This window comes from Sturnus vulgaris, chromosome 3, assembly GCF_052056855.1.
Source record: "Sturnus vulgaris isolate bStuVul1 chromosome 3, bStuVul1.hap1, whole genome shotgun sequence".
NCBI classification, from domain to species: domain Eukaryota; kingdom Metazoa; phylum Chordata; class Aves; order Passeriformes; family Sturnidae; genus Sturnus; species Sturnus vulgaris.
Window position 1 is genome coordinate 58,473,886 of NC_142245.1, and position 21,447 is coordinate 58,495,332.

General features: G+C 40.0%; 1 protein-coding gene across 2 annotated transcripts in view; it reads right to left on the reverse strand.

The window, feature by feature from the left end:
• Positions 1-21,447, reverse strand: part of PPP1R14C (protein phosphatase 1 regulatory inhibitor subunit 14C) — a 51,671-nt gene that overhangs the window by 11,538 nt on the left and 18,686 nt on the right. For both annotated transcript variants that reach the window (XM_088161740.1, XM_014874276.2), the window contains exon 2: positions 251-334. In XM_088161740.1, the coding sequence (XP_088017866.1) occupies positions 251-334 (84 nt within the window). The remainder of the gene's footprint in view (positions 1-250; positions 335-21,447) is intronic.

The following is a 21,447-nucleotide window of genomic DNA, read 5'->3' on the forward strand; positions in this document are numbered from 1 at the left end:
GCTTAGCATATTTCCCTCTATTACTGTGTCCTTTCAATTCTTATTTACTTGTGTTATCATCTACCTTCCAAAAATTTTTATCTAAAAGAATTTTGATTACCTTTGAACAGTCTGGTAGACTTTGCTAGACTAGACCAAGGAATCTCTGCATTCTAATTCTATGTTTACAGTGGATTCAATCAAACACAAGATATCAATCCAGATGCATTACTTCGGGACCTTCTGATTTGAAATTATAAAATAATATTACCTGTAATTTGAGAGCTCTCTCCTCTTCATTGGCTGCATCAAGAAGGTCATCAATGTCAATTTCTACCTCTGGCATTTCTTCTTCCTGAAATGCAAAAATACCCACTTAGTTTATAGAGCTATCTTTTAACCAACCCCAAAAGCAGCCTATTGATAGCAGACAAACCCATCTTCCTGGAGCCAGACAAGGAAATCAATAGGGGATGGTGCTTTGAATCCCTGCTCACAGGCTAGCATCAGGCCAAGCCCCAGCATCACAGGAGGTGACAGCTCTTAAGCAATCCTTTGCTTATAGCCAGGACATGTTACTAACTCATGGCCAGCAGGACAAGCCATGCTACTCTCACAGTACTGGGCAAGAGGATTAAGAAGAAAAAGTAGAAGGAAGAAGAACTAGATAACAACTGCAGCAAGCCACTAAATTGTTTTGAAAGCATTTTTGATTGGACTGCTTTTCTTGGTAACACTGTGGAAGATCTCCCTTGCATAAAGTGGCTTACAAGGATGACATACATGCTCCATCAGAAGAACTCGGATTTTCAGTACCTGCAGTGAAGCACAAAGTCTAAGGCATAGAGTATTTTAGAGAATTTTTCTTAAATCTGCTTCACCCACACACTTTGCTCTTTGCATCACCAACACATCAGATGCCTTATTCCCTGAGTCAGAACAGCAGTCCATACATTTTGAAGGACTCCTGAGCTCTAGAATCCCAATGAGAATTCATCATCCACAGATATCACCATATATTGCATTTTTAGTTATGCAAAATACATTCTGCTGGCCATTTTATAAATTTTCTCATCAAAATTGTTATGCAGCTCCCTGCTGCACATACAAAACTCTGGTCTTAGCCACTCTCCCACAACAAGTCCAGCCTTGACAGCAGCCTCAGTGCCATGGCACGCAGCTCCTCTGTTGTCCCCCCTCCATCTAAGCCAACATATGGTCTCTGCAAGACTCTCTTCTCCCACAAGTGCTTTTCAAGATCCTTTAAAGAAGCATTTTAATAAAAATGTGGTATTTCTAGCAAGTTGCAGAAGTTTCAACAATTGTGAAATAATTTAACAGCTCCAATAGCAACTGCCTCAGGTAATAGCAAAATTATTCTTCTACTGCGTAAAAGACAGTCCAAACATCAGCAATGAAGATAAGTTAGTTCAAGTTAATCTAAGCAAAGTTAAGCACCAAAGTGGCAAAAACAACTAGTTGTATCAAACTCCAGCTGAAATGCTAACTGTTCAACATCTCTTTGAGTGTGAGGAGGAAGGAGAGAAGTTGGATGATTAAGTTCCTCATTCCCACTCTCTGAAGGAAAGTGTGCAGGGACAGATATGCACAGTCATGCAGGCAGTTAGACCCAGTGAACAAAAATACACAAAGCACACCCTTTGTCTAATCAGCCTAGTCAGAAAGGGAGTGTGGACATTTGCTGAGATGAAGCAAAGATACCAATTATTGTAACACAATCTGGTAATGTGGGAGTTTCTATCCCAATGCAACAGATTCACTAGCAATTTAAATAAGAGGAAGAGAAGTGTTCCACAGGCTATATATTCATTAAAAGCCATCTGAATTGGAAAGGATAATCTATAACAATGGTATAGTTACTTAGTAGCTTACTCTCCCAACTCTATGATAATTTGCATATCACACCAAGAACCAGAAATTCCCCACATAGGTAGTAAACTTCCTGAACATTTTATCTAAGCAGCTCAGCCTAAATAATGTTAAGAGAGTGTGCCTGGAGTTACTGCTAATATTGTAAACTTATCAAAACACACATCTATTGAACTGTGTAAATAGCAATTGTACATATGTCTGCATTCAGAAGTGCTGTTCAACATATTGAATATTTTTTCAGATACACATTTTGAACTCTTGTCTCTTGGAGCAGCATTCTAGCAAACTGAAACAACGTTGAAAAGCAGCAGTGAGGGGAAATTGCCTAAAAGGCTTTTTTATGATCACACTTCATTAAAATTGAATGCTCCTGAAAAGTTAGTTTTACTCTGAATGGTACCAGTTGAGTGGAAGAAATCCTTGTTTCTATCCTTCTTCCCTATCTTCTTCAAATCAGCTTTCTCCTACATCTTCAAGGTTCACAGTGCCATCAATTCAGAGGGAAACTGCACCAGCAGTTCACTGAAACTTTGATATAAGAGGTAACAGAGCTCCTGTACATCAAAGAAAGTGGTAACAAAAAATAAATTACAAATATTTCTGAAACAAGGAATTCTAATTGTATCTGACACAATGGCATTCAATTAAGTTTCATTTTCTGTAGAAGAGCATGTGTATCTTCTTCACTTCACAGCAGATTTGAACTGTAAAACACAACACAAATGAAGGGTGAAGCCCAAAAAGGTAACTCTTGCTCTTATTTCTGATTGAATGAACAAACAATCAAAACACTTTTTCTCCATCTGAACTACTGTGCCTGCACGATCCAAAGAGTTTTATGTTAGGCATGAAAAACATGCCCTTAGGCCTGGAGCCTGACCACTCCATAACAGCTGTGATTAATGACAGAGGGAAGAAAGACAAAGTCATGCTTTCTGTTAGACAGATTTCATTGGTGAGATTAGTCTGGTTGCTCCAATTACAATTCAGCAGCTAGATGCAAATTGGACTGGGCCAAGCCTGAAAGGGTCTGTGAATAGCCAAAGGATGGTATTTTAAGGTCTTGTTACTGTCATGAGGCTGTGCAAAAAAACAAATACTGCCAGCAGTTCTGCTCCAGTAAGAGGGAGACAAAGTGATGCAAATAGCAGATGATGGGGTGGGGCAAGAAACCACTAGCAGCACGCTGACAGGGAGCAGCCCCCAGAAAAGCTAAAATAGAAGGGGTGTGGGGGTTCTGGTGAAAACATCTACCAACTGAAACTCTTGGGGGAGAGGAGGATGGACACTCTCCTTTTAAGCACCCTCTGCAGTCTGCATTTGATGACTGAAGTTTTAAGTTTTTCTATTCTGCTTGGGTGTGCTTTTCTGATGTGCTAGGGTGATGAAGACAAAACAGTCCTATTCCAGTTGAGAACTCAAGGGCAGTTTCTGCAAACTTCAGGCCCTAAGCATAAACAATGTGGAAAGAGGAGGGCAGGTTCATGCAAATGAACCAAAACCTATAAAAGTGTGAGATTTTGTGACCAAGTCCTCTTTTGCTTCCATCTTGGAGCCATCCAGGCAGGGGCCACGACTGTGGCACTGATACTGCTGGTGTGGCCTTTCGTAGGCCTCTCAATAAATACCCATTTTATTCCCCTCAACTCTGTGTATAGCCTCTGTTCCAGCTCCCCAAGGCATCACATTGACAATGTAGGCAGAACATGAGCTGACTTCTGCTTAATCTTTCAAAAGTCAAAAAATATCAAAAGACATCTTCCATGATATTTAATGCAACTTAAATTCAACCTCGCATTGAAAGACAGCCCCATTACTCTTCAGTTTGTATAAATTCTTTGCAGGCAACTGGCAAAAGATCTTGGGCACAGACATGCAGTAAGTAGTATAGATGTAGTAGTTTAACACATTGCAACCTCTCCAGCTGGCAATGGTGAATGAAACAGAAACAGGTGAACATCCATTAGTGAGACCAGAGAAAGGTGTTCAAAACCATCTCCCATACCAGCTTAAGCCAAAGGGCTGGATTTTGCAGGGGCATCTTGAAGAACACTTGCACACTCCAGTCTGCTGACCCAAGGACAGCACCTCCAGTACAGCAAAAGCAGGTCTGACATCATTCCAAGTATCTACTAATTAAACATTTATTGGAAGCTTTAAAATTTAATGGCAATGGTTGTCCTATGGATAACTTGCCACTATAAATCTAACTAGCAACTTAACCTATTATCCCACACCCTCAATGTCATTCACTGTGCATCATCACATTTGCAATGCTGGGAAATAATTAAACAGGCTTGTTTGATTTTTACTTTGGATTTTAAATTTGGGAAATAAAGGAGAAGTTAAAGCCATTATTTGTATAGCGAGTTTGGAAACAGCAGGACAGGATAACAAGAGAAAAATTAAGGAAAAGGAAGGAAAGATGACCATACAATTCAGACGTATGAAAGTTCCAGATTGTATGAATCAGGGATTTCTCTCAGAGTCCTAGAAGATTGCCAGTAAGTGATCAAAACCAAACTAGAAAATAGGATCAGTTTTTCTGGAAATATCCATTCAATATATGAAAATATTTATTTATTTTAGAACACACATCTGCTGGGCATCTAATAAAGGCAGCTCTAAACCAGTTCACCTGCATATATGGATGGCACTGCAAGACAGGGGTGCAAGTCTCAGGAAGATAAATTTAAAAAAACATAAATTGACAGACTAGAAATTGTTGGTCGCATATGTAACCTGGTAGGATCATTAATGGATTGCATTTAGTCCAGATAAATTAATATGACCAAACAGTCATTTTTAGGAAACACACACTAAAAAAATGCTTCTTGTTTCAAAGCATTCAGTTGTTTTGAGGGACTTATGCATGAGGGCAAAAGTGGATAAAAGTGAAAACTAAAAAATGAATAGTTTAAGTGATCAAAAAATATTAATCCAGAATTAAAGAAAGCTCTTTTTTATTTAAGGCCAATCCTAGTTAAGTGCAGAATCAAAATACACAGCGAAAATAAAGCTATTTATAAGACAAAAAGCCTGCTCCGTCAGTTGATTGGTATGAGGAAGAGAAGATTAGGAAAGGATGCTGAAGACAGCAAGAAGGTACTCAAAAGTGCCAAGGTTCACGAAATTTGCGGTAAGAACGAGAATCCTCAGTGGTAAATCCCAGTTACTAAATGACAGCCTGTTTTCTCCCATCCTAAAATACTAAGGGCAGTAATGCCATAGCAGACATGATGATCTAATGTTAGACATGAGAAAAAATTAGCTCTCATTTCTTTTGGTCCAAGTGAAGAAGTTCATGCAACAGTGAGTATTAGTCTGTACTGCTGATAATCAGTGAACACATTTAGGACGCTGCTCCCAGTATGATACAATCTTCAGCATGCAGTAAATATTACTTTCTCCCCCATCAGACACATTTGTCATTAGCAACGAGTCATTGAACCTGAAATCTCAAAGGCAGTACAGAGACCAAGTCCCCATACTCTGGAGCACATGCCACTCAGTCTTGGCTCCAGCTAAGTAGAAAAACCACTGTTGTACTCAATCTGTACTCAATTCTAACCAGAGCAGCAGCCTCTTCTACCAACAGCTTGTCTATCTTCCTCTATCACTCTTGTTTATTGAACAAAAGTGCAGAGACATTCAAGACAATGTTACAGGATTTCTCCTCTCATTTTGAATCAATAATCCTACTTATTGGATTATTATGAATAATCATAATTTATCTATGGTAGTGTGGCTCTTTAACAGAAACCTTCTCTGTGCTGAGCCTGTCTTCATGTCTGACATCACATCGATCCAGTTAAATACAGGACAAAGGAGGGACACTAAGTGCACACCTGTCAACAGAATAGCTTATGCAAGCTGCCCAGTATCTCACTGGTGCACCAAATGCATCTACATCTACATAACATGCTATGAAGGGCTGGATAACAGTCCAGGACAAGGTGTTTTTTCTAGATGGTCCAGATCTGACATACCCTCACCCCGGAGCTAGCAGTCCATAGCCTTGTGCACACACCACTAGAGGGAGGTAATACTTTGCAAACACAAGGGCCCCTGAAGTTGCTGGTAAAGCACAGAAAGTTCTTCTGAGTCCTAAATACAGTTCTCAGTCTGGAGAACAGTCTAACTTTTATCCTCAAGTACACAATGCCCTCTGCTCTTGTTCTTAAAAATGTAGTCCTCAGTTTTTACTTTAACATCTTGTTTCCTGCAAAATCCTACCACCTCTGCTCCTATCTTCTCAGGTATTTGCTTCTACATCCATCCTTTGTACCCTTTCTCTGCAACTGAGGGCCAGAGAAAGGACTGCTGGAAGTAGAAAAAGGAGCAACTCAGCTCCCAGGCACCGTGATGAGGGCTCCTTGCCAAGAGGCAACTTCAAGAGCCCAGCCCCTTCTAGTTCCCCACAGAGCAAGCTTGTTCACATATGACAATCCTTGAGCTTATTGCCAAACTTTAACAAGTTCAGGCACGTGACAAGCACAAGTGAAAGAGGTGGGGAGGTGCTTGATTAAACTGAGAAGACTTTCATAAACTGGCCACAGGCATCTGCTACGCACAGCTAATCTGGTCCCTCCTAAATTCCCAAGATCACACATACCAGAGCTTCAAATCAGCTGTTGAAAGTCCTCAAGCAGTGTGGAAAACCACATATTTTTTCTTCCTGATTTTAGTTTCAACGTCAGAAATAACTGAAGTCTTACCTAAAAAGCTTTCCAAGATATTCCAGCTGAGGCAGGCATAGACTGTGAACCTCTTCAGCTCAGATATTTCAATTTGGACAAGTTCAACATTTTTTGTGTGTTTGCCAGTTGTTAAATGAAGAGTAATGCCAAGAACAATGCTTATGGAGCTCTGCATGGAGGACTACAAACTTTGCTGTGAAGCAGAGGGGGAGATTACCTAGGAATTTGCAAAATCTAGCAATACAGAGGATGAAACAAAGCTGCAGAAAAGGTGAGAAAGATGAACAGACACTTAAATACACAGTGATGGTGTTTACATAGGCAGCCACAGATGGACTGCAGCATGCTCAGCCAGTATGCACAAACTGCATGGTCCAGAAAACGTAGCTGCATTAGGGCAGCTTTCAGACCAAAAGAACGAACCCTGATGGCAAAACATTTATATTCAAGTGCCATAGTTTATTAACACAGCAATTAGATTTCCAGACCAAAGCTTACCCACATCCACCTGGCTCAGAGAAAAAGAAACAGCTTTTAAAAGTTTGTCTGCATCTGCCAATTTACCTTACATTGGTTAGTAGATAAGTGGGAAAGAGCCCCAAGCTTATATTAGGAATTACACATAATACTACAAGGAAATCTCAACTAGGAAATCCTGTTGGAGGTTCATGTCTGAGCCCAGGGAACAGGGAGCACTCCCATGCCCAAGATCTAAAGCGTAACCTAAGAGCATCCCAGACCTAGGCCAGTAGGCAAGTTAGGTGTGTGTTGCTCCCAGCAAGAGACATACTAAAAGAAAAAGCATAGGATTATATGTTAAAAGGATACCACCATACTCCTTGGATAATTGAAAAAGCGTGCCTATCCCACAGCCTAGTCAGTCTTCTCTGAAAGAACACTATTAGGAATTCCTGGCCTCCTCCACAACCATCACCATCTCCATTATCTTTTCCTGTCATACAGTTAGGAGACCAGTTAGAGCAGTATGATCCTTATAGAAAAAATGGGGACATGAAGTTTTGATTTAATCAGTCTACAATGACTGATATAATGACAAATTTAGAGATTTAGAGTCACACAACAGGGACATGCTCCCTCTGTGAGCCAGGTTACCTGACATGACTTGTCAATCAATACTTTTGCAAGTTGTCTATAAAGAGTAAGCCATGAGGGTCATAGATCTGTGGGGTTTGAGTTTGGGTGGCGGGAAGAAGGAAGGAATTCAGAACGGAATAATCTCAAGCAGGACAAACCCTATAAGGATATCACCCTAGGCAAACTGGAACACTAATCCTACAGGTTAATTTTACTTTAACGATAGTCAAGAACAGCTCAAACTTCCTTACTTAGAAAGGATTACAAATAAAAAACATGGAGTAAAACATTTGAAAATTTCTGGGAATCTCTTAAGTATAAAGGCATCTTAATGTCCATATACATGCCAGCAGTTAGGTACTGCTGCAACTTCAGAGTTCAAGTGGAAGTGAAAAATATATTAACATGGCAATGGATATACAATACACACAAAACACTTAAATTCTGGTTGTGAGCCTCATTAAAGCAATTAACAACTTTTATTTTTAATAATCAGGGGAGGATCACCCACTCAAGCCAAGTTCTTCCATCTCATTACCCAAGCTGGCTCTTTTGCTTGCCTCAGTCACTGTAAACCATTGTTGTTTGTCTCAAGCTGGCACTGTCATAGATCAGACTCTCAAGTGACAGTAGAGCAGAGGAAACAGACAGATGCTATTCCAATTACAAGTTCCATTCAAAGAGTTGGCCCCTCTGAAGCAGCAAATGCACCCTGAAGTTTTTACTGTAAAATAGCATGCAAGTACACAAAAATGGCAACAGCACAATCCTGGCACTCAGGTGATACAAAAGGACACAAGTCTCTTGTGCCCTTACGCCAGGTGGGGAAGCAAGGATTGATCAGGGTTTTAGGCAGAGGTAAGAACATCAACCCCTCAATGCAATTCCTGTGAAAGCTCCCTTTATTGGCAAGTCTTTGTGAAAGAGGATAGGGACAACACATCCACATCCAAAGCACAAGTCTCCCCATCCAGCTTCCCTGAATATCTTCACCCTCCCCCAGAACACAAGCCTTCCTGCACTGACATTCAACACAGAGTCAGCTGCTGTCTTTGCAGATTCCACTGCAGTTTTGCCTTTCCTTCAATTAGAAGGTTAGAGGGCAGAAAGATGATGGCAACACACTATGATTTCCCCAGACAAACTCCATACAGTTACAGGCACTAAATTTAAACCAGCTCTTAGGTCCTGCATCACAACGTGGTTAGCATAACATTTTAACCTTTATGGAGTGAGAGAAAAATAAAGACAGCCGACTCTGTCAAAAAAGTCAGCTGAAAGAGGGGAAAGGGGAGGTTAAGCTAAAACACAGTGAGACAGGTACAAACACTTACTGAAGTTACTCAGTAACTTCAAGGGGAAGCAGGGCCAGTTTCTGAGAACAACTCAATATACATAAGCTATGCAACTGTGGCTTTTCCTAAGTAGAACAATGGAAAATCTGGGCCACTCCCCTGCTACTGTGTTCCACTGCATCACAGGCAGATGCTACCCATCACACCTAAACTGCCTCAGTGCCACACAATTATGCCAACACAAAGCTTCAAATAAAACATGGTACCACTTCCCAAACAATGGAGCAAGCAGTTGAAAATGCATTGATATATCAGCTTGAAGGTAGAGCCTTACAATAGCAACTTGCAACAGATGAAGCATCATAATTTCCACAAGCTTTGGATCTAGCTATACCCAGGAGTGGTGACAGTGGGATTTTCAAACAGGAATCAGGGGCTTTCTTTAATCAGTACAGGGAAACTAGACACTGAAATTCACCTTACATTAATGCATCAATGTGACCATAACTGTCAGAGTTGCCGTTGTATATATAGACCATATGAAAATGGTGACATGGTGACCTCAGTCAAATACTCTAGAGAGTCTCTGCAGAAGAAATCTTTGTCCCTCTCTTTCCTCTCCAACCTGCTTGCTAGTAGGGACACAAAGCTGCTATTGAACTAAGTTTTATTGCACTTTGAACTCTGCCAACTCAGTTGAGGCCATGCTTGCCTAGCAGATACACTGCCTACTGTTGGTCAGCACACCCATCAAGTTTTCTTGCTGGAAGGAGGGCTTTCTATGCTCTTTCAGAAGACCATACTCTTTATTTAGATGCCTGGGCTGGCTGCCACATTTCACTGGCTGCCTTCTCCCATCAGCAGCAGGGAGGTAACTCATACAACACTGGATGTAGCTTGCAACTCCATGAACAGCACTGGAGGCTTGTGCAGGTGCCCTGGCCAAGAAAGATAAATAACAGATCCTTTTACTTTAAATAACAGATCTTTTTACTTTTCCACACTTCTGTTCAAGATTTTTTCTCTCTCAGTTTTATTTTATTTATTTATTCATTATTATATGGAAGCTAAGGAAGTAATTTGCAAGGAATCAACAGGAGTAATTTTTTCACTAATTAACTGCTAAATGGAATTTTGTAAAGGTAAAACAAATGCATACACACACTACTTAGGGTTCTTTTTAATCAAATCAGTTTCTTGGTATCCTGTGTTTTAACAAGTTTTCAAAAGAGCCTATTATGTAGGTGACTGAAAATACTATCCTGGGCCCTGGACTTGCTATTTTTAGTTTGGTATTTATTTGTTGCTTGAATGGGTGACTGAAACACTCGTCAGGGGTCACACACTTGCAGTACTGACTCTGGTCTGTCCATACACAGTAGTTCTTGTATGAGCAGCTGTTTAAGAAGCACTTGCTCAGAACCCCTGCCATAAAGCATCCAACACTGAGTAACCAAAATTGGCTCTGAATTGGAATGGAACAGCTTATAGGCATCCCTAGCTGGCCAAAAAACACAGTTTGGCAAGCCTTGCTTGGTTCATGGCCCCATCAGTCATTGAAATACTTCCACCAGTTTATTTGGGAAATGAAAGCTGAGAGTCAGATACAACTTGTTATTTACTCGTCTTTTACCATGTATTTGACAACTTTAGCAAAAATTGTGACAGCCCTTAAAAATCAGATAGTCTTGATGCAACTGCCCAGTACAACAGAAACATGGCCACTTCTCTTTAACATGCAGAATGCCTCTTTGTGCTTTCCTCTCCTGGCTGGGAAATTCTTGCCTAGTCTCCAAGGAAGAGTCATCATGATGCCAATACAGATGCTTCTATTGAGTTAGAAAAAGCCAGCTTTGCCCAACATTTCTCTGCAGACAAAATAGGCCAAGCCAGTAAGAAACATAAAAAGAAAGCTCCATTTCGTGACCACTTCACAGTTTAATGCCTCATCTGAAAATTCTGTATCACTGGAAGACAGAGAAAACAGGTAAGTGCTGGAAGGTGAAGCTGAACATGTAAGTTCAGACTATATTGTATGTCATTATAATGTTGTATTAATTCCTTTCAAAACGGGGATTTTCGATGGAATTATTCAGATCTCTTTCTTGCACTGAAGTGTTATCGTCCCAGCTGGTTTGTTAACTGGGATTTCCATCATGCAGCACCACCCTCCCTTCACACATTTCACAACCTGACATCTGTGCTCATAGGTTCTGTGTCATGTCATTTTTATCATGTTTTAGTCAATATCTAATTGCCAGCAAGCTTTGAACCACTCTTTCTTTCCAAAATCCTTTTATTATATCCAAATGTAGTATGCTTGAAAGCAATTTAAGTTTTAGTTACCATTTTAGGATACCACCATTTAAAAGCTCTCAGAAGTCTGTCAAAATGCCTTGCCATTCATTTGGTTTCAAGTATACACATTCACACTTTACTGAGAGTCTCCAAAAAATGGGTTGTAAGGATACACTCTATTTCCACATCAAGAGCTCATCCTTGTCACCAGAACACAAATGCAGGAGAAGAATTCATTGCAAAGAAGTCCAAAGCCCAAGTAAAACAAAGGCTTCCAGCAAACGCTTCTAACTCCCAGCTCCTCCCACATTCCTGTACCCATTGCACTCTGAAGCCCCCTATGGGCACATTTACCTACCCCAAGAGAAGCTAACTTTTGTTCACTGCCAAAGAATTGCACTCTGAACAGCCAGCAAACCTTATAAACTGTGTTGCCATCTTGAAAATGCAGACTGAGCAAGCGTCCCTTGGCAGAGCCTGTAGATGATCTGCAACAACTGTTTTAAGAACAGATATCAGCCTTACTGCCTTGCAAGAAAGCCCATAGCAGCAGGAACTCCCATTTCGGCTCCCTTGACCCCTAAACAGTACACTTTTTCAACTGAACTCTAACTTTGCTGTTGTCAGCCTAAAATTTGTTCTCTTCTTCTGCTTCAACTTCAAGATTTATCTTTCTTAAGCAGATGTCAAATATATGTGGAAATATTTGCCTCCATTTTTCAGAGAGACACAAACATGCAAAGTCAGGACTTGTCAGCAGTCTCTAATCATATGCATTGCTGGAAATTGTCACAGGCTGAAGAAAAAGTATCTTCTTCTTCCAAGTGGCATTCCAAAAGAAGTAAATTATGATGATATGCATATATTTTAATTTTTTTTTAAGAAATAAAAGCTTTGTAGTTCCCTAACCATAGCCTGAGAAGTAATTTAAGGCATACAGATGGAGAAAAGTATAATGTAAGGCAAGATATTTGTTGTTTTGGCTTTGTATAAAAGTAGAAAACCGAAGTAATTCCTGAAGCTTCTCATTTACTTACAGCTTTACTTTTTAAATGCTAAAGAGCCTATCATCTTCCACAACATACTCTCTTGCCAGCAGCAAACACGTGACAGACCTTTTCATATTGGATAATGAAAAACTGTGGTGAGATATGTGATCATGACAGTGTGAGCAAGCCCAAAACAGAATGAAGCCAAAGCACTGAGGTGTCCCTCTGCTCCTCAGATATACAAACAGGCAGTATTTTCCAGCACAACCATAATATTCCAGATGCTCATGCAGCAGCTGCTAGTCCTCACAAATCACTGTAGCAGAAAGATGATGCAGGCAAACGAAGCAAATCCAGGACTGATGAGGGCCCTTAAAATAGATCAATTTGCAGACTGGCAATAGCAAAAACAGAGAAATTGCAATTGTGCTGAACTGAAGAGAGAGAACTCCAACAGCTGCTAAAGGGTGAGCACTTATTTCCCCCCCCTTTCTTCTTCGCAGTAGCTCTCCCATGTATGTGCTAAAGATAACAACTGCTTAAACTGTTTCCTATGACTGAATTACAGCTCCAGGAAAACACTACCTTTTTAAAGCTGTATCAAGCCTAGCCTTTCATTTCCAGGGTTGGAGCCCTAGCACAGGAACTATAACCCTTGTGTTATCAAGTTAACAGAAGTGTGAAAGATTACTCTTAAATATCCTAATTAACACATAGGGGGGACAAGGGGAAAAAAAAAGAAAAACAACAAAAAGAAAAATATGTGAGGAGGAGAAAAAGATTTTAAGAGCAATGCAATTTTCTCAAGTATACCTTAAATGCCGGAAGGCGCCACCTTCAATTATCAGGAATACCAAAGATTCCCAGAAAGGAGAGAACTCACATATATGCTCAAGATCTCATTTCTTAAATAGCTTCCCCGTTCTGTAGGGCAATGCACACACCAAGACCACTTGGGTGTAGTCTTGCAAGTCCTAGAAGTCTCTAATACAATCAGAGCAATGCTTCTGGTTAGCACTGAGTTTCCAGAGGCCAAAACACAGGTGTGTTATCAGAGGCTCTGTCTGCAGCCAACTAGACACAGCTTTTCAGACAGAACCCGAATGAGTACAGCAGTCTTTCAGTTTTCTCCTGAAGTTCTTTCCATATTATGAAAACTCTTTCCAGCAGCTTACATATATTAAAAATAGAGCCAAACAGTAACTTCATTGAGACTGATGTTGCACTGAACTGCAATACTATTTAATGTTATAACATCCAAGAGCATACTATACACACAGTGCACACATACATATACACTAACCCTTCAGGACCATGTTAACAGACCACAAATATACACCTGCATCCACATATGCATAAACTGTTACCTGTTGTTACAGAAAATTATCAGAAGAAAGAGAACATACACAAATTTCTGCAATGAAAGTGTAGCTAGCAATGCCTTGAAGAAGCACGGCTTGTCATAGCACAGCAGAACATATTAACAAGCCATCTGTTCATTATAACAAGCTCAACAGGATTCATCTTCTAGATGCAGAGATGCTACCTACAGCATGTCCCTTGATCAAACAGACAGTTGTTGGATATTGCCAAAGTCTTACCACATTCCTTCCAGAGAGTGTTACACATCTCTACCACCAGCACAGTCTGGATTTAAAATCTGCCTTCCCAAGGGGCTGTGCCTTTGAGCAGAATTAGTCACACTAGCCAGCAGCCCACAGTCAGATTCCTCCAGCTAGGTACATGCAGACAAAACCAGTGCTATTTGCTTAAAGCTCTTAACTTCTCCTCTCACCTTGGAGAAAGATGCATTGTATTTCCAGGAACATAAATACTGAAGAACATGAAATCTGTTCTCAGAGGAGTTACTGGCTCTCTAAAAAGAGACAAGAATGATATTTCTCTCTAGTCTTAGGCAAGCAAGACGACTGTTCTTTCAGTCTCTCCCTCATCCCCCATTTCTACGTTTCTCCCTTCAAGTAGAAAAATTATGAAACAGCTGTTGCTTTGCCAGCTTTGTGAGAGGCAAAGAACAGCAGTTAGAAGTAGCAGCAGGGGAACAAGACTGTAATATACTCCGGATCCCATCTGTTGAGAGTGGGTTAACAGAAGACAGAGGGCAAGAAGACAAATAGGGACTCCAACATACAGTCAAACATCTCCTTCCTCACCAGCTATCCTGTGGTCTTCAGCTCAGTACCCAGCGACTGCAGCAAGGACAAAACTCTTCAAGTTAAATGTACAACATCAATCAAATTAGTATCTTGATAGTGTTCACAAGCAAGTTGTTTAATTAATACACTGTGCCGCCAGTATTTTGGCTTAGTTGTTACTCTGCCATGTGGCAAACTAGACAAAGCAGATGGTCAATAAGCTCTGTTAAACTGTCAGGGCCAGCTATTATGAAGAGACACAAAACAGCTCTCTGCTAGTTCCAAAAATTTTAAGCTAAATCTCAGCAACTTCAGCTCAGTTTCTCCTCCTAGAAGAACTGGCATCAGTAAAGTCAAGGTTAAACTAGTAACTTTCCCAAGGCTCCAGTCTTGAAATTGAGTATGCCAGGCACCATGCTAAGAGATACTCAAGTTCATTAAAAGCCTCAAAATTTGAAAACAGACACTATCATCTGCACTACACTAAGAAATCTTGTGGTTTGCATCTTTAAAAAAAAAAAGTGTAGCAAGTAAATCAGAAGAGCTGGGATTGAAATTGAATATCAACTCCTCAGCCTTTGAATTCCAAACAGGAAAACCAACACAGCATAAGTCTTATTAAAAGGAGTGCTTAACAAGTCAAATTTCAAAAAACATTCTTCTCTTCACTAAAAATGTTGTTGTCATACAAACTCTGAAACAATCTCAGACACTTTACCTCACATGTACCTCCAGACAGTACTTTGATCCTCACAACAAAGACAGATACTCCAAACAAATAACCAGAGTTGAAGTCTGGTTCAACAAAGAGCACAAACTTTGCCACATTAGAGGATGTGGTTACTAGCAGTATGTACAGCTACATCTTGTTTTCTTCTGCTAAAATCCACCACTTTGTGCTACAGTAGCCTCTTAGCCTAGTCATTGTGGGCCTTGTTCTGAGCCATCTCCAGTGTTTTAACATTTTTAAAAGATTCCATCATGCTTTGCTCATAGTGCCATAAGGAACCCAGGCTATGCCTATGTCTACTGCTTCCTGGCCAGATAGTGGCCAAAAACACCACATATCTTGCTTTAGCACTACACCTAGCTACAGGAGATAAAATTTGCTTAGGATTAAAAAGTTTTGAGTCCAAATCTCTGAAAATCCCCATAAGGAGAGGTTAAGATCTTAAACGTGTCTTTGAAGCCACAGAACACATGAGAGTACATCAGAAAAATACTGTGATTAGAAGTTACAATGCAGTTTTTTACTTAACAGACAAATTGGGAACTGTACTATACAGTTTTGAGATGATGTGCAGTGAGCTGATTCCCCTGTCTCTGCAAGCTCATGAAAGTCAAGTTTTGAAGTGTCCTTCTCAAAAGCCACCTTTGTACTCACAAAGTATTATTAGTTAAGTCTTCTGCCACTCAGAATCTTTTCAGGGTCCAAAATGGTGCTCATCTTTAATATCCTATTTTGAGGCCAGCCACCTCAGCAGAGAGCTGGAGACTACCAACAGCTTTTGGATGGATCAAACACCATCTCACTTGGGTACATTGCAGTCACCATCACTAGACATTCTTCAGGCAGTACTAAATCTCATTTGTGACTAAGTGCCTATCACAGTAGGGCTCTAATAATGGTGACTTTGTCTTGCAAAAGGACCTGTAACAACTGCCAAAGCCTTTTTAATAAGTTTTTTTGCATCATTCAAAAGCTGCTGACAAGAGCAATTAAGGAGTAAAGAGACAGACCAACTTTGTTTTTCTAAATTACCTCATAATTTGTGTAATATGGGCTCAAAATTTCTAGATCTTGAACTCAGCCAATGCAATATATTTACAGCAAGGAGCTAGAACAACTTGAGCAAGCCATCAGGTGAGACTAACGTGTTTCCTTCTTCTGGACAGTACTAGCTAGTTTCTAGCCTCTGGCACATTTTCAAGGAGCCACTCAAGGAATTCACCTGGATTCACACTTCAGTTGCTCTTTCCTGAGTCTCACTTTCCTTTAACTGTCTTGCTTCTTGCAAATACCTGGAAGTTAGCCTTCTCCATTCTTCACCTTCCTTGCTATCAAATACACACACTCATCACATGACAGCTAGAATTCATACATACAAAGCCACTTAACATGCAAAGAGTTATATCTAACTCAGGAGCAGACATCTTCCAGAATGAAAATTTCATCTGGTCAAAATCATTTATTGGACAATATTTTAAAGCTAAGCTACACATTCCTTAATTTTAAATTTTTTTTAAACCAATGTCCAGGGCTCACAAGTCAGGATTTCTCTCACCTGACTTTCTACATCTACCATAGAAATAGTATCATGCCCCATTCCTGGGAGTATTCAAGGCTGGGTTGGATGGCACTTTGAGCAACCCAGTCTAGTGGATGGTGTCTCTGCTCACAGCAGAGGTGTTAGAACTGGAGGGTCTCTGAGGTCCCTTCCATCCCATTCAATGATTCTGTGAGCAACCATCCATCTACAGTAAACAACATGAGACTGGTAAGGAAACATCAAGCACAACAGCACAGAGGTCTGTCTCCCAGCAGACAAATCTTACCAATACTATCTCTCATATAACTACATGGAAGACCTACATCCTGTTACAGGATTAGGTGAAGTTCACTGCTGCTATTTTTGATCCTGAAGGCAATATACGGTATCATCGTAGTCCAGGAAATCTGGAGACAGTGCTTTCCTTCAGACTTGGATTAAGCTAACGAGTGTACCATGATAAAGGTAAGGTCAGGACATGGGACTAAGAACAGTCTGTCTTAAAGGCTGGCTGTGCTGCTCATAATGCTTGACAAAAGACACATATTACAAATCACAACTAATGTAATTTAATTTTTCCATCTGTTACACTATATTTTAAAGACTAATTATTTTACTACCACATCAAAAGTCAGGAAGATGGGCACTACCAGCTGGTTACCTTGACCACCTAAAAAACGCTAATTTCAGTCACCCAAAAAAAAACCCCAAACCCCAAAAAAACAAAACAGGAAAAAAACAAAGAAACAAAAACACCCACACCCCTAACTTCTCTCAAGTCAAACATTCAAATTGGACAGATTTCAATTAATTTACCCAATATAGTGTAGTACTCTTTTTTGTAGGAAATTATTTTCTACTTCCAGATACCAAGAAAAGGAACTAATACAATCTGAGTATCCTTTCTGCTCTAGTTCTTAAACACAGTTCGGCTTTTTATCACTAGTACATCTTAGACAAAGAGATGACTATTTTGCATTCTTTTCGCATTACTCCACCTTTGAAATAAAAGATAGGATTGGAAAAGCAGGAGAAGAAAACTTCAAGCAGTTAAACACCGCAACTTAAGATAAAATGGTAGGTGTAAAGGACAGCAGTGTTCTCACTGACACTGTACTTAGCATGTACTCTGAGTACCCAGAGTTTCAAGCAGTAGTGAAGTACATAAAAGCAACACAGCATCGTTACCCTACAGGGCATAGCTGAGGAACTAATTCCAAGGAATCCAAAATAAAGTCCTTCAGCAGATCTCCTTCTGATTTGGCCCACACTTTCAAAACACCTGCATATAAATGGGCTGCAGCAGCCCATTTCCACTCTAAGGCCAAAATGATAGCCATAAGCAATCACACGCCTTCCACAAACATTGAATCTGACCTTACAGCCATGCTTACAGAACTGCTGCCATCAAAAGGAATCCAGAAGCACTCCTGTGCATTTTTAAAGTACCAGTTGTGTGCTAGTATATGTTTGATACAGAATAGCCAGTTCAAAGGAACTTTGAATTCGAAGTATAATACTACGTTAAACAAACAATAAAGTTATTTTTAACTGGCAACTCTTTTTAACAAATATACAAAGTCTTAAGGTTGGAAGACCTTGTAGAGATCAGCCTGGACACAAACATGTAAATGAGGAATACTCCTATAATCTTTGCTCCTCCAGATTCTCACAGGCTTTTCTATCTCCACCTACAGATTTTCTCAAATGGAAGATATTTCAGGAACACCAGAAATGATAATCAAGTCTCCAGACATGAAACTGCATGAACATGCACAGAGAATCAGGTGGAAGGAAGGGAATAAGATCAAAGTCAGGCACTCCCTTTCCCTCCCTGGGAAAAAAAGATAAGAGAGGAAGCTCCATGCTGCTACTGTCTCATGTTTCGTTGTTTTCCACTTTAAAAGATTTCAGTTGTCAAAGTAGTTTTCAGCACAAACTACATCCAATGCATCCCAAAACAGTTGACTTTCACAAGATTTCTTGTAGATGAAAGCTGGTACTCCCAGTGTACCATCCAGGACCACTGGGGTTTGGAGAAGTGAGGTGGTGTATCTTCAGGAGGATCATTTTGTTCTGTTTGTTAGTGGTTTGCTTTTTTACACTGTGGCACACCAAAGAGCAATGAAATGGCACATCAACAAAGCAGATCCAAGGAACGAATGACTGGTAGCTTGACAATGTTTCTCATCAGTGTGGGACTTGTTACAAGCAGGTAATTTTCTTTAATAAAATATCCACTTTAAAGTGAATAGTCTTCCATAAACAAAACAAACCAACAAAACCAAAAGCAAAAACCACACACTAGAAAAAGCAAAAACAAAACCAAAAAAAGATAAATTTGCCATGATTAGTCTGTCAGTATCCAACAAAGGAGCTACTCAAAATAAGACCGTGTATCACATCTGTGTTTGAATTCCTCATGTCTGTTTTTACACAGAGAAGAAACAATGACATGGATTGGGAAGCACCAGTGCTAAGGAAGTAAGGGTTTCCTGTAATTCATGTCTTGATTCTCAGGTGCCCAAATAAAGTCTTTTCCTTTTCAAGAATACAATAGAAGCTGTAACTACTTACCTGTGTGGATTCACTGCCAACTAAAAAAGGACGAAGTTCTTCCCTTTAGTGAAGATACTCAGAGGGTGTGTAAGTTATGTGCAAATAAGCAGCTTATTTCTGCATTTGTGTTATGATATCATTATCTCTCTGGCCAATTTCAAGCTAGGGTGATAAAAGCATGGCAGAAGACACACACAATTTTTTCTGTCAAACATTTCTAACATCATTTGGCTTAATAATGGAAATAAATAAACGTAATGCCTTTAAAATGCAGCCAACCCTGATCTAGTTACAATCCAAATTCATATAAGACAGAGAAGCAGCTTTTTGGATTTGTATTTGAATGAGTTCAGCAAACTGTCCTGAGCTTGGAAAAAGTGTTTATGCCCATTTAATTAAAAAAAAAAATTAAAAAAGTGCTCCTGCTCAGTTTTTAAGTTCCTTGTAGCACCAATTCAGAAGACTTTCTGCAATGGAAAAGGACCTGTTTAAAACTAGTAGTGGTAAATCAGCATTCACGTAGCTCCAAACCCTCTTTTCCCTCCTCCCAAATCAAAAGCCTGAGCTGTTGAGGACTCCCCATCCATAGTCATGGTTGCATGCAATCACTTTCTGTCCAACCTATATGACCAGATTCCTTTAAACTCATTTCAGGCATTCTCAAACATGCTAGCATACCACATTAGCCACAAGCTGCAAGGGATGCACATTTCTTTAATGTTTTCTCATATCAATGAACAAGGAAGCAAAACAAATAAAGAGTAAGCATAATCAAAATGACAGGTGGATTCAAAAAATCTCTTCAGGCTACAGCTAATAATAGAACATCCAGTTTCAAATTATAAGTTTGGATGAGTCAACTGACACTCTCAAATTCTAAAGAAACACCAGCTCTTTTCCAAGAGCTGGTCAGGCTGAGTGAGCATGCAAAAATACAGGAGAATGACAATTTTTCTCATGTAGTAATTGGTCTGAATCCAAGCTCCTGGATAGACTTTTTGCTCCAACTAAGCAGATCTGGGCTACACACATATGCAACCTCCACAGGCAAGCTTTGCTTCAGCAAACCAAATCAAAGCATTTGAAACCTAGCTCAGAGAAGGCAGTGGCTGGCACAGGGACCTACCAGTCAGCACAAAGTGGTATCATCAGATCCTTCCCACTTGGTGCCAGTTTTCTTAACCATTCAAATGGCTGATGCAAGCAGAGTTTAAAGTTCACCTCACCACTTCCAGAACGTCTCCACAATGAGCATATCTAAACACTAGAAATTCCTCCAGTGCAGCAAACACTTTCTACCCCTGCATGCCCCTGTTTACTGAACTTCACTGTCAAAGCAACAGCTTAGGAAATGTCTCACTCCTCTGGTGAAGGGCTTAGAAAGCTTGGGCCATTTATGAGGTCTTTAACTGCTGGTTCAAAGGCAACATACAGGATTGGAGGAGCGAGAACTGTTTTCTGAAGATAAAGAAGAAAAAAAAGATTGAGATGTTTCTAAAGAAGCTACATTTGGTCACTGTTTGAGGACCGCACTTTCTCATTACCACCCAAAGCTGCCAAATACCTACTTTTAATCCTTCTCAAATTCTTCCAAACCCAGATGGTTTGGGAGACAGAAGATGGAGCAACCCCCTCAAACACATCTTCACAGCTTGTAGAAGATACATGTAAAAGACACTGTACCCAGATTCCTCCCACAGGCAGGTAGCTTAGATAAAGCACAAATGGTTCAGTTCTGCACATATGGTGCCAAGCACGAAGTCAGGACACTAATAAATCCTGCATTCATAATAAACAGTGCTGTCTTCCATAAGGAGAGTTCACAGGATAAAATCCACTGAATATGGAATGAGTGTAGCAGTCTTTGCCCGGTCTTTTCAGCACAGCAAACTACAGGCAACCAGGTAGCATTTTGTGACCAGAAAAGAGGCTAACACAAGCTTTCCAGCTGGCCTGTGGAATAAAGAGTTAAAAGAAGATAGCAGAAACCATTGCCAGTCACTGAAATCAAAAATACCTAATATACCTTTGCTTAAAATCCCCATTACCTTCAGCTGCAAGGAGGAGATAGTTGTGTCAAGAGTACTTCTATATTTATTCCACTTTAAAAATGCTGAAGATGCTTCATATAATGCCTTTGGCACCACTGAATAAAGACAAGCCAAGTCATAAGATACTTCGTAAAACAAAAGTATTCAAAACCCAAGTACACAAAT